The sequence below is a fragment of the Cetorhinus maximus genome, chromosome 7, assembly GCF_964194155.1.
Source record: "Cetorhinus maximus chromosome 7, sCetMax3.hap1.1, whole genome shotgun sequence".
NCBI classification, from domain to species: Eukaryota; Metazoa; Chordata; class Chondrichthyes; order Lamniformes; family Cetorhinidae; genus Cetorhinus; species Cetorhinus maximus.
Window position 1 is genome coordinate 50,050,345 of NC_135885.1, and position 12,650 is coordinate 50,062,994.

A 12,650-nucleotide genomic window follows, 5' to 3' on the forward strand; every position below is an offset into this window, starting at 1 on the left:
AGTGCGAGGCTTGCTGGCCCTTCACCTCTTGGAGCTCCTCCTTGACATCGACCCCCATCGACCGCAGCCGGAGCAGATTCTGCATCTTTTTCTGGAGTCGGGACATTTCCCTCTGTTCCTTTCTAGCTTTCTGGGTGCCTTTGAGGATGAAAAACCTCTTGATGCTTCCCTTGATCGCTTCCCACCAGTGTGTCAGGGACTCAAAGAGGGGTTTCACGGTTCTCCAACCTTTGTAATCCCTCTTGAGCTCCTCAATGTTCTCTGGGGTCAGCAGTTGCAATTGAACCACTTACATTGGGGGGGGTGGGGCGCTGACATATACACACACAGATTCTTAGCTCACGGACCACTTTAAGGAAACGCCTTTTATGTGGTTGTGACAAATCTCTGATTACCTGAATGATGTGTAAACTGGCACAGGGTTAAGCAAATTAGGGAGGTGAAGAATGGGAAAGAGGGGTTTCACCTCATGGGACACTGACACCAGTACTGGAACAGGAAGGAACTGTAATGTTGAGACAGGCTCTGACAAGAGTCCTAGTATAAACAATTTATTGGGTGGTCACAGGACTTTAAATGAGTAAATGGTGTTGGGTGGTGAGGGAGCTCAGGTGGTAAGTAATTATTCTAAAACAAATGAAAGTAGAGTAGTTAAAAATTGTGCTTTAGTCACTACAGGTAAAGGGAAAAGTAAAAGGTGTAATTATGTCAGGTGACAGGAACAAGAAATATGAGAAAAACATTAAAGCAGAAGCACTGATGAGGGTGTGTGGCCCAAATTAGCAGTCTTTATACAAAGTATAAAGGAGTATAAGGAACAAATTGCAGGTGTAAATTCAACTTAGAAGGTATGACATGGTAGCTGAGACATGGCTGCAAGGTGGTCAGGCCTGGGAACTGAACATACCATTTTCTAAAGTAAAAACAGAAATTGAAAAACTCAGCAGGTCTGACAGCATCTGTGGAGAAACAGAGTTAACATTTTGAGTCATATGACTCTTCTTTAGAGCTAAAGAGAAGTCGAAATGTGATGAAATTTATACTGTTTATGAGGGGTGGAGCAGGTGAAGCTGGATAGAAGGTCAGCGATAGATGGGGGCAAAGGAGAGATTGACAAAGATGTCATGGACACAAGGCAAAGGGAGTGTTAATGGTAGTGGCAAGGGCTAAAGAAGGTGCTGATAGTGGCATAAAGCTAAGAAAGCAGAATGTGTTAATAGCAGAACAAGGGTCAGCACTCTGTGAAAGAACAAAATGGAAGAAGTAACAGATAGCCCATTTGGACATGGGGTGGGGGCGATGATGGGGAACAAAGGATAGAAAAAGGGATAGAACAATGAATAGATATAAGATAAAAAGTAAAAATAAATTTTAAGAAGGGATTGAAAGAGGAGTGAAGATGGAGGAGAGAGTTCATGGTCTGAGGTTGTTGAACTCAATGTTAAGTCCGGAAGGCTGTAAAGTGCCAAAGATACTGTTTTCTAAGGTCTGCATATGTTGCAAGATGTTGCTTGTGGCAGTGACACTGGGCCTGGTAGGTAGTTCCTGTGGCATATCTACAATAAAACAAAAAGGAATAGATGTTATAGGCAGCTTTTCAAAGAATCCTTGCACGTTAATGACTTGTGTCACAATGTTGTGCTCAAATGCAACAATTTGACAGAACATGTGAGCTACCTATTTGGTATTTAGGGTACAATTAGGTTGTCTTACCTTTTCAGAATTCTTTGGGTATGTTATTTTGTTTACCAGTTCCATGGTTTTTGGAGGTGATATTGATTCTGACCTCCACTCCTTCTAGACACTGCATTTTTCTCATTTGAGAATAGTTGCCTGCAGTGCCAAACTAGGCAGAATTAGCTATGTTCTCTTCTAAATAGTGTTTCAAAATATCTAACGCAAGTCATATATGTCATGTAGCATTTTGCGGTTTTATCTATTTTGCTAAAATAGAACTTTATAACATTTTGTCTATATTAAATGCAGCATTTTTGACACAATTTAAAGCTAGACAGCATTAAATCTAGATTGCTATAGCCATTCAGAATGCTAATTAGGATTAATGAGAAATTGTTGAGCCCATTCCAGATCAGTTTGCACCCCAGTAACAGAATTCTTACCAGGTGGGAAATCAGCCTGAACAGCTTTCAGATCAGGCAGCACCTGTGGAAAGAGAAAGATGTCAGGTTCATCAGAACTGTTTCTCTCGCCATAGTTCTGCTTGCTGTGTATTTCCAGCATACCTAGAAGGCTCGAAATTCTAGGTTTACTGGAGTATTTCCAGTATTTTCTGTTTTTTTTCCAGATTTCTGACATTCGCAGTATTTTGATTTTGAACAGATATCAAGAATATTTACTTTTGTATATCACCATAGCTTCTAAACAAGAGAAGCATCATGGGGTCAATTCATTAACAAACCACATCTGGCCAACAAGAAAGATGGTCTCAGCATTGGGTTCAACAATTTCAGATCCACTGCTCCCATTTTTTTTAAAAAAGATAAATCCTGCTGATAACAATTTTGTGGTCATCATTTACAGCTTCTTGAAATTCATCTTTTGTTTTTCTTGGCCCATTATCACCCCTATTGCTTTGCACCATTATCCTTTTTCTCCCTTGTTCACTCCTGCCTTCCTCCCCATCACAACTTTCTCTTCCATTCTTTCCTCTTCTCCCCTCCCCACTTCCTCTGCACTTGCATAGAACCTGTTTATATTTCAAACATTTTCCAGTTCTGATGAAAGGTCATCAACTTGAAATGTTAACTGTTTCTCTCTCCACAGATGCTACCTGACCTGCTGAGTATTTCAAGCATTTTTTGTTTTAAGTCAATGTTGTTGTAAAACGCATTGCAGGTTATTTGAATTAAAAAAGGACCCATGACCACATTCAGATCTAGGCAACCAGAGGATCTCTTTCTTTAGTCAGTGAGGTAAACGCAGAGGCATTCTAAACTGGTATATAAACAACTAGAGCTGATAGCAGAGGAACATAGGATCAGTTAGCTTCGCATTAGTGAAGTTCCTTCCTAGAATGAAGGTAGAGTTGTTTTGTTTTAAATTGTACAATAATAGGTACAGAAAAGGTGAATCTTACTTTGAAAATGGAATTCTGTTCATTCACATATTTTATATAAAATAAACCAACTTGATGCTTTATAATTATATTGTCACCTTCCATAAAAACTTAATACACATTGTAGAACATGTCAAAATATCATAGCACAAACTAGGGTTCCATGGCATGCCTCCTGTCTGTCATACTATCATTGGCTAAATAGTGGCCTAAATGTGCAACGTGCATCATAGGCAACACAAGGTCGACCTAATAAATGATTGATGACATTGAACTCAAAAGAGTACTTCATATAAGACCTGTGAAATTTGTTCAATTTTCTAGATAGCCCGATATGTGCATAGATAAATAGGGATGCACATAGCAATTCATGCAGAAATATGTGTGTGCAAGGAGTCGAGTGGATATCCTGCTGCAAACCGTTCTCAACTCAAAAGTGCAATTTCACAACTTTTGTTCTCATGTTGATTAATAATGCATCTTAAACCCCTACCACAAATAAGGCCTTGTTTTGGTATTGCATGTCTGTTTTTCCTCTCTATATCTGAACGCAAATAAAACCTCCACACATAGAAGTACAACATCTAAATGTGGGGCATAAGATGAGAAGGACAGAATTACTGACGCTCTTCCTGCAAGAAATTTGATTCAAACAAGCACCAGACTTGACGATGTGCCCTCCTGCCAGCTTTAGTATTGCACCTCAGTTCTACTGCAGGAAACTCAGAGCTTAATTGATGGAAGACAAAAAAAAAGTGTACGTGGGAAAACATAAAGCTCAGGTACTCAGTAAGGCAATGAAAATCAGAGTAGAATAAGCTCCGAAACAGATATTCCTTGGTAGAGGACCAGAGAGTAATCACATGGCAGATAAACAAAGGCACATGGAGACAGGAACTGTTATCTCCAAATCAGGTCTATGCAACACTCACCAAATATGAGATGTACATGTACCATTCAAAACGTGTATAACATAGCTTTTGATTTGCATTTTTACTGTAAATCGAACAGTTGAAAAATATCAACCAATCATACTTAATTTGTTTCCCTCTCCATGGCACCAGAGTATATAGATTCCTCCTTGAGGTTATTAAGTTTTTCCTCGACTATGACATTTAGCCAGTATTCAGTAATCCTCTTAATTCTTTATTTCAGGTCTTCTTTCCATAAAACCAGTTATTTTACAGAGAATTAAAATAGACTGCACCATCCATCAGCAAAACAAATAATTAATGCTTACAGAATCTGTGGTGAAAACTCCACCAACTGGTACATTTGTGGAAGGACAACCATCAGGAGGCTAGCTCTAAATTGATTTATAGTGCTAAGACTATATTAATTACATAGATGCACACCCTTATGGGGGGAGATAGCACCCATTAAAATTATCCCTTCTGCAGGGAAATTTCAAAACACTGTAGTTTGTTTTAATGCAAATTCCTCAAATCAGAAAAAAATTACACATGACACATTTGAGATCCTTAGTTTGTAATGTAAAAAGTTACAAATGGAAATGCTTTCTGACAACAAACCAATTCAATAAATAATCTTTTAAAAAAACTTAAGTGAAAGCAATTGTTTTGAAGTATACATATCCTAAAAGTCACTAGGGAGATTGCTAACATCCGCTATTCTCCTCTCATTTAGGGTTATTTACATAATACCCAATCTGGGTATATTGCTACAAGCTCAGTTATAGAGGATCATTCCAGGAAATGCACACCATTGTTTTCCTGTATTAAACTCTAGTGGCCTGACATTACAGTGTCATGATTCTTTGCAAGATAGGGAAACTTCAATCAATATCATCTTCGTCTACTTCAGAATTGTCCCTTTCATTTTCTTCATATATATCCTTGATCACAAGGATCCGTACAAGCATATTTTCCAAGATGTTGCGGTCCAAAGGGATACTGGAGTACCAAATGGGACCATCGGGGGCACTGGAGTGTTCTGGCTGCAGATAAAAGAGGTCTGTTCGCTGTTGTAGATTTGGAGGGCTATGGAGCGAAGAGTAATTTATAAAACAGAGTCAAATACAGAATAGATTCAGATAAAAACAGTAAATTATTTTCACATCCCCTACTTTTTTCTATATATAATGCACTCCACTTATAAAGAAGCTGGTGTACACAATTGGGAAAATAGGATGAAATGAAAAACCCAAATTTAAAGGCTTGTGGAAGCAGATTCAATAGCAACTTTTAAAATGGACTTGCATATATATTTGAAAAGGGAAAAAAATGCAGGGCCATGGGAAAATGGGAGCACAACTAATTGAATGGTTTTCAAAGAGCCAGCACAGCCCCGATGTGTTGAAACACCTTCTTCAATGCTGTATGCAAGATTCCAGAATTCTAAATTATTAACACTGCGCCAAACGAGCATTACTTTTAACATGCTTGCTTCAGAGTTCAGGTCACAGTCAAGTGCATAATCTAGCCTGACATTTCAGTGCAGTACCGAGAGGTGTTACTTTACTTGATGCATCCCCTTTTCACTGGACAGGATTATTTTGTAATCAATTTAGATTCCCTACTGTGAATCCGTTGGCTTCTTTGCTGAACTTTCTGCCCAGTTCTCTTATCTTCCACTATTATCTTTTCTGTTCCTATGTCGAACTTGCTTATATTATGATCCTAGTTGTTCTCCACCTCTCATCAGTTATTTACCAGACTTAATTTTGCAGAACTAAATCAAGCAATGCTGCATTCTTACAACAGCAAAGAACTGCAGCTGATGGAAATCTGAAATAAAAGCAGAAAATGCTGCAGGTCTGGCAGCATCTGTTGAAAGACAGAAGTGACTGTGCTGGAAGAATTAATGCTGAGGCTTGCCCAAAATAACCAGGTGCCCTGAGAAAAATTGTGGACAGAGCTGAAGGGAGAACCTTTTGTTTTCAGTTTAAAAAAAAATAAACTTGCTAAGCTGTGATAGATTAGTAAGGCCAGACAATGTTATCAGGAAGGAACAAAGCCATGATATTGGGGAAGAGACATCTGTTTCATCAACACCAACCACCGCCCCACCCAACCCTCTACTCCTCTTCCCCTCTGCACCCCTGGCTCAACAACTCTCACACCCCTCAAACTTTCACTCTGGGGTCAGACACAGTCTGAGGCATTAAAATAGGGTGACACCAGAAAACAGCTTGGGAAGCACTGGTTTAAAGCCAAAGCCCAACCCCAGTTACCATCATCAATAAAGATGTTTCTCCATTTAATATAAGACAATATAATAATTGGTTAATAAAGGAATGAACACTCCAGAGTGATTGCTTACAAGGCATATCAATCCTTCTATTGCTCTGTATGGGGGAAGACTAAAATCTGTTTTGAGATTGCAGGTACCTAGGCCACATTAAGCTGACTCCAAACCATTAGCAGCTTGTTGTCTGCCCTGGTGGGTAGTACTGAGCCAAAGAACATGCAATTGCAGAAAATTGCAAAAAATATCACTTTCCGTCCTCTGACTGGTGGGCCTACAGTCAACTGTGTTGGTTCCACAACATGGATAGGTTTTTCTCAAGTGGATGTGACTTGCACAAGCCTCGGCACATGACTGTGAAGTGGTCACAACAAGTCTAACAAAGGAAGAAAGGTCTTAGCTGTGACTTGATTGAACAGGCACTATCTGGCATTCCCAAACAGAGTGCAGAAGCGAAATGGAACGTGACTTCAAGACACCATCTTCAATACTGCACTCTCAACATACGGGAAGCAAGAGTGGAAAATGCTGACTGGTTCAAGGCTAACATCACTGTGATGGAATCTGTCATTGAACCAAACGGCCCACTCTCATTAATTATGAGACATCTGAGCAAGAAAACTCTGAATGCACTAAGAGCCGCTCAAAGTAAAGTCCAACAGACTGCTAAGTGGTGCACCAATGACTGCTGGTTATGACGTTGCCAGAATATCTAGATGTCCTTGATCACAGGGAATGTGAGGGGCACATATGACAGGGTCAAAAAGGCAACAGGTTCATTAGCAAAGAAAACAGCTCCAATGAAAACAAAGGGGAGGTGAGGTCATCATGACTGCGATAAACTACGGGAGAGATGGGTGGAACGCATCACAGCTGTTTCATCAATGAACTTCCCTTCATAGGGTCAGAACAGGGGATGTTCGCTGGTGATTGCACAGTGTTAGGTACCATTTGTGGCTCCTCAGAAACCGAAGTAGTCCGTGTCCATATGCAGGAAGGTCTGGGCAACTTTCAGGCTTGGGCTGATAAGTGGCAAGTAACATTCGTGCCACATGAGTGTCAAGCAATGACCAATAAGAGTGCAGCTAATCATCTTCCTTTGACATTCAATGGCATTATCATTGCTGAATCCCCTATAATCAACATCCTGAAGATTACCATTAACCAGAAATTTAATTGGACCAGTCATATAAATACTGTAGCTACAAGAGCAGGTCAGAGACTGGGAGTTGTATGGTGAGTAACTTACCTCCCAACTCCCAAAGCCTGTCCACCATCTACAAGGCAAAGTCAGGAGTGTGATGGAATACTCTCTCCTTGCCGGGTGAGTGTGGTTCCAACAATACTTAAGAAGTTTGATATCATCTAGGGCGAAAGCCCGCTTAATTGGCACCCCATCCACCACTTCAAAAATTCACTCCCTCCATCACTGGCCCACAGTGGCAGCAGTGTGTACCATCTACAAGGTGCACTGCAGCAAGCTTCCTTCGACAACACCTTCCAAATCCACAATCTCTACCATCTAGAAAGACAAGGGCAACAAACGCATGGGAACACCACCACCTGAAATTTCCCATCCAAATCTCCCACCATCATGACTTGGAGCTATATTGCACCTCACCACCACCTTGTCAAGGGCAATTAGGGATGGGCAACAAATGCTAGTCTTGCCAGAGGCACTCACATCCCATGAAAGAATACAAAAAGAAAAGTCTGCACTAATTTACAACTGTATCAGGGCAACAAGCCATGGGCAATAAATGCTGGCCTTGCTAGAGATGCTCTCACCCCAAGAATAAAAAAAACAATTGGCTTTGCTATAAAGGAAATTAAGTGTAGAAAAGAACATATGCAGTGAAGTCAAAAAACTTACCATTTTGCGAGGTAGCACTCAAACATTTTTACAGGACATCTTGATGGATTTGCCGAGTTTTCCCTTTGTTCAAATACAGGATCATCCTCCTCACGTTTTCTCTTTCCTGGTGTAATTTTATCTGAAAACACGGCATAATGATTTAAGTTTGAAGATACTTCCGAAGTACCGTTTTAATACAAATGAATCATTATTAGGCTGCATAGCCTGTTGCTTCTTACTTTCTCATTCAGATCCAAAGTTTGAGAATTGCTGGTATGCATCTCACTATATTCCAATTTTTAAGTCGGATTCCTGTAGGCTTCAGTGTTCAATCCAAGAAAACCTATCATATGCATACACCTCATTACAGCTACAAGTGTGGTTTTTAACGAGAGATTCAAACTCATTACCACCATTAAAATTAAAGTACTACAGCATTCAGTACTCTGAATTTTCTGTGATTGTCACAAACTTAAAATTCTTGATAGATTCAAAATAGAATTGGTAAACTCTCCACCTATTAATGCCGACCATCAGCCAGCTGCTGCTTTCACAACAGCCTATTCACTGGGTAGCAGTAGGACCCTTTTAATATGCAAATCAGGGCTCTATGATGTCCCGATCACCATTTTAAATCAGAATTCATTGGAGCATGTACCACACATTCTCTAGTTTCACAAGCGATGGCATCAAAGAAGCCCTGGAAATGTAAAGTTCAAATTATTTTGGCACTCTTAGAAAGAGCAAAAATAATTTGGGCAAAGCAGTCTCTGTACCCACTCAGCGACAGCAACAGCCCCCTCCTGGATTTATTTTGTTGCCAGACTCCAGGCCATGAATTATTGAGGTGGTTCGACTCCAGCAAGCTCCAGAGTGCCCTCACAACTTGCTGGTTTCATTTAAATGATGCATTATTCCAAAAAGAGCTTTGGCCAGCAGCTCTGACGTTAACCCAAAAGTTAAAATCAACCCCAATATGTTTTCAATGGTGTATAACCTATGAATGATCTTTACTGTTCAGCCCACCAGAGGGCAAACAAAATGCAGTTTTTTTTTAATAAAATGAACTTGTGCAACGTATAATTGATCTCCATTAACACATTATTGAAGGGGCAATGAAGTCTTCCAAAAATATGCAGAAAATCGTTTATTATCCAAACTAAAACCTTACCTTGATTGTCATTTGTACACAAAGCAGGTACCTCGTATCGAATGCATACAGTATTGTCAGAGTTTTTATTCCATTGCTTGACAACATTTCCAAAGGAAAGTCTCAGATGCTGCTCAATGGTCCTTAACCCAAAGTATTTAGTGTTAAAATATAGCAAAGTATTAAGAAGAACAAATGGTGATTGAGGCCCTAGCTGCTTGCTCTTCCATAGATAATCCTCTTCAACACGTGAAAATATTGACCCTAAAGAACAGCCAAAAGAAAACAGAAATTACAAATTATGCAACAGGGCATATGTTTATATAAGATTCTCATGCACAATATCTACAAATCATACATGTCCAGTAAACCAAAAGATAATTTACTAAGTTAAACATTAGAAGCATGCAAATTACCCATTTGATATTTCTTTAATCCAAGAATTTTGCTAATTTGCAATTGAGATTACACTTGAAAGAAAAAAAACTAATTTTCCCGCTCAAAACCATACAAGCTTTCTTCAATCATGATTATCTTTGGGTCAAACCGCAGCATTCTATGCGAAATTACCTGCCACAAAAATGATCGCCGTATTCTTTAAATCAAGTGCAACTTCCACTTACAATTTGCATTCATCCACCCAATAAGTGGTGCATAGAGGTAAACAGTCATTTAGGGATACAGTTGCTTCAAGAAATTCAAACTTTTGTGTCGTCATTTTGACTAGATGTGTTTCTGCTCATCCATTTGCTTCAAACAATATTCAAAGCTCAGTTAAAAATTATCGTACCCAAATGAGTAACTGAAAAGACTCATCAATGTTCCACCAAGCACAGTTGAGGCGCCAGAATTAGAAGACTAAGATAACTTGGAGGGTTGTGGGGTTGGAGGAGATTACAGAAATAGGGAAGGGCAAGGCCATGGGAGGATTTAAAGATCAAGAATTTTAAAATCAAGACGTCGCTTGGCAGGGAGCCAATGTAGTTTAGCGAGTACAGGGGTGATAGGGGAATGAGACAAATTAAAACACAGGCAGCAGAATTTTGAATGTTCTCAAGTTTATGGAGGGTAGAATGCAGGGAGACCAGCCAGAAGCACGTTGGAAAAGTCAAGTCTAGGAGTAATGAAGGAATGAATGAGGGTTCAAGCGACAGATGAGCTGAGACAGGGATGAAGTTACGGAGATGAAATAGGCTGTCTTAGTGATGGCATGAGGTCAGAAGCTCATTTCGGGGTTAATTGTGGCAGCAAGGTTGTGAACAGACTAGCCTAAGCCAAGTCTGTTGCTGGGGAGAGGATTGGAGTTGGTAGTTATGGGATGGTGTTTGGAACAGGGACGGAAATCAATATAACAGAGGCAATGCAGGGGTTGAGAGAGAGAGTTGTGTATTGTCTGATCTCGTCTTCAGGTAATGTCACCGAGGGCCAGCTGTCAGCAGCCCCTCGATTCGAGGGCGGCTTCTACTCGGGGTCATAAGTTTCTGTCATGGGTCTCCATGTAATTGAACAGGCCGATTCTTGACCCGCATATCTTTGGGCACATGGGCAGGACATCCGACGAGGTAGTGGGTTCCAGAATATAGTATTTAATTTTCTTTCCCTCACTGCTGCCACTCTGTCTCATCATTAAGACGTTGGGACTCAAAGTGTGATACAGCTTGATGGACAAATTGTCAGCATTCTGAATATTTGGTAGCAAGCTCCTCCCAGTCATTAAGGTCAATTTCACCCTGTTTCAAGGAGCGTTGTGTCCTTTGTTTGCCCCTAGGATGTTGGCCATTTGAGAGTTGAAAGAACGGGTCCTGGCGACGGAGATGTTTTCAGCCATCTGGACACAATATCTAGTCCATCAAAGTTGATTTTGTAGAAGTTTTGCCTGAATGCTTGGGAAGGTGGCTTGAAGGACACTAGTATTTTGTTCAATGGTCCTTCCACTGAATCTGGTGGATGCAGCAGAAACATTACTGATGGAATTTCTCTAGTGCCTTTAAGTTTTGTTTGATACACAATCTAGGTCTCACTGCGATACAGGAGCATGGTGATGATAACCGCTCTGTACAATAGGACTACTGTTGACTTGTGGAGATCTTTGTTGTCAAACACTTGCTGCTGTAGTTTGTGAATGGCTGAACTGGCGCAGCTGATCTTCTCGTCAACGATGGCCTATTGAGAAAGGTGGCTGCAGAGGTATGAGAAGTGCTCAACATATTCCAGCATCTCTTCTTCAACATATGGGAGCTGGAATATTTTGATGACCAGGTGTGGGTTGATATACGAGCTTCTTTTGGCAACATTTCAAGTTTCTTGTACGTAGAATTGAAGAGATCAAGTGTGGTTTGCAAACTGTAGATCATGTATATCTATGGTGGTCAGTTTAATTTTGGTACGGAGGCAACGGAGGTTAAAGGGATTCCCATTAAACAGTATTAAACAGGGGGCAGTTGACCTCTTATGAGGTGAATAGCTACTGTCAGGTAGATTGTATATCAATAAGGAAGAGGAGGGGGCCATCAAACTGGAAAGTAGCAAATGTAACACCTCTATTCTATAAGAAAGGGCGGCAGAAAACAGGAAATTATAGGTCAGTTAGCTTGACATCTGTCATGGGGAAGGTGTTAGGATCAATCAGTAAGGAGGTTATAGCTGGATACTTAGAAAAACTCAAGGTAATCGGGAAGAATCAGCATGTTTTTGTGAAAGGGAAATCATGTTTAACCAATTTATTGGAGTTCTTTGATGGAGTACCATGCGCTGTGGATAAAGGGGAACCTGTAGGCATACTGTGCTCGGACTTCCAGAAGGCATTTGATAAGGAGCCACATCAAAGGTTATTGCGAAAAATAAAAGCTCATGGTGTAGGGGGTAACATATTAGTATGGACAGAAGATTTAATGGCTGGCAGAAAACAGAGACTATGGATAAATGGGTCCTTTTCTGACTGGCAGTGACAAGTGGAGTCCAACAGGGGTTGTGCTGGGACCTCAACCTTTTACAATTTATATCAATGACTTAGATGAGGGGAGCGAACGCATGGTAGCCAAATTTGCAGGTTACACAAAGATGGGTAGGAAAATATGTTGTGAAGAGGACATAGGAGGTTGAGTGAGTGGGCAAAAATCTGGCAGATGGGGCATAATGTGGGAAAATGTGAAGTTCTTGACTTTGCTTTTTTATTCTTCCTGCCAAAGTGAATAGCCAGAGTATTACTTAAACGAAGAAAGACTGCAGAATTCCGAGGTGCAAAGGGGTCTAAGTGTTCTAGTGCATGAGTCACAAAAGTTAGTAAGCAGGTACAGCACGTAATCAAGGCGGCTAATGGAATTCTATCCTTTATTATGAGAGGAATTGAACATAAAAGTAAG

General features: G+C 40.3%; 1 protein-coding gene across 3 annotated transcripts in view; it reads right to left on the reverse strand.

Moving 5' to 3' along the window:
* Positions 1–4,201: 4,201 nt before the first annotated feature.
* Positions 4,202–12,650, reverse strand: part of zmym2 (zinc finger, MYM-type 2) — a 160,372-nt gene continuing 151,923 nt past the window's right edge. For all 3 annotated transcript variants that reach the window (XM_078545484.1, XM_078545482.1, XM_078545483.1), the window contains 3 exons: positions 9,310–9,552; positions 8,157–8,277; positions 4,202–5,076 (listed from right to left, as the gene is read on the reverse strand). In XM_078545484.1, the coding sequence (XP_078401610.1) occupies positions 4,872–5,076; positions 8,157–8,277; positions 9,310–9,552 (569 nt within the window). In that variant the 3' untranslated portion in view covers positions 4,202–4,871. The remainder of the gene's footprint in view (positions 5,077–8,156; positions 8,278–9,309; positions 9,553–12,650) is intronic.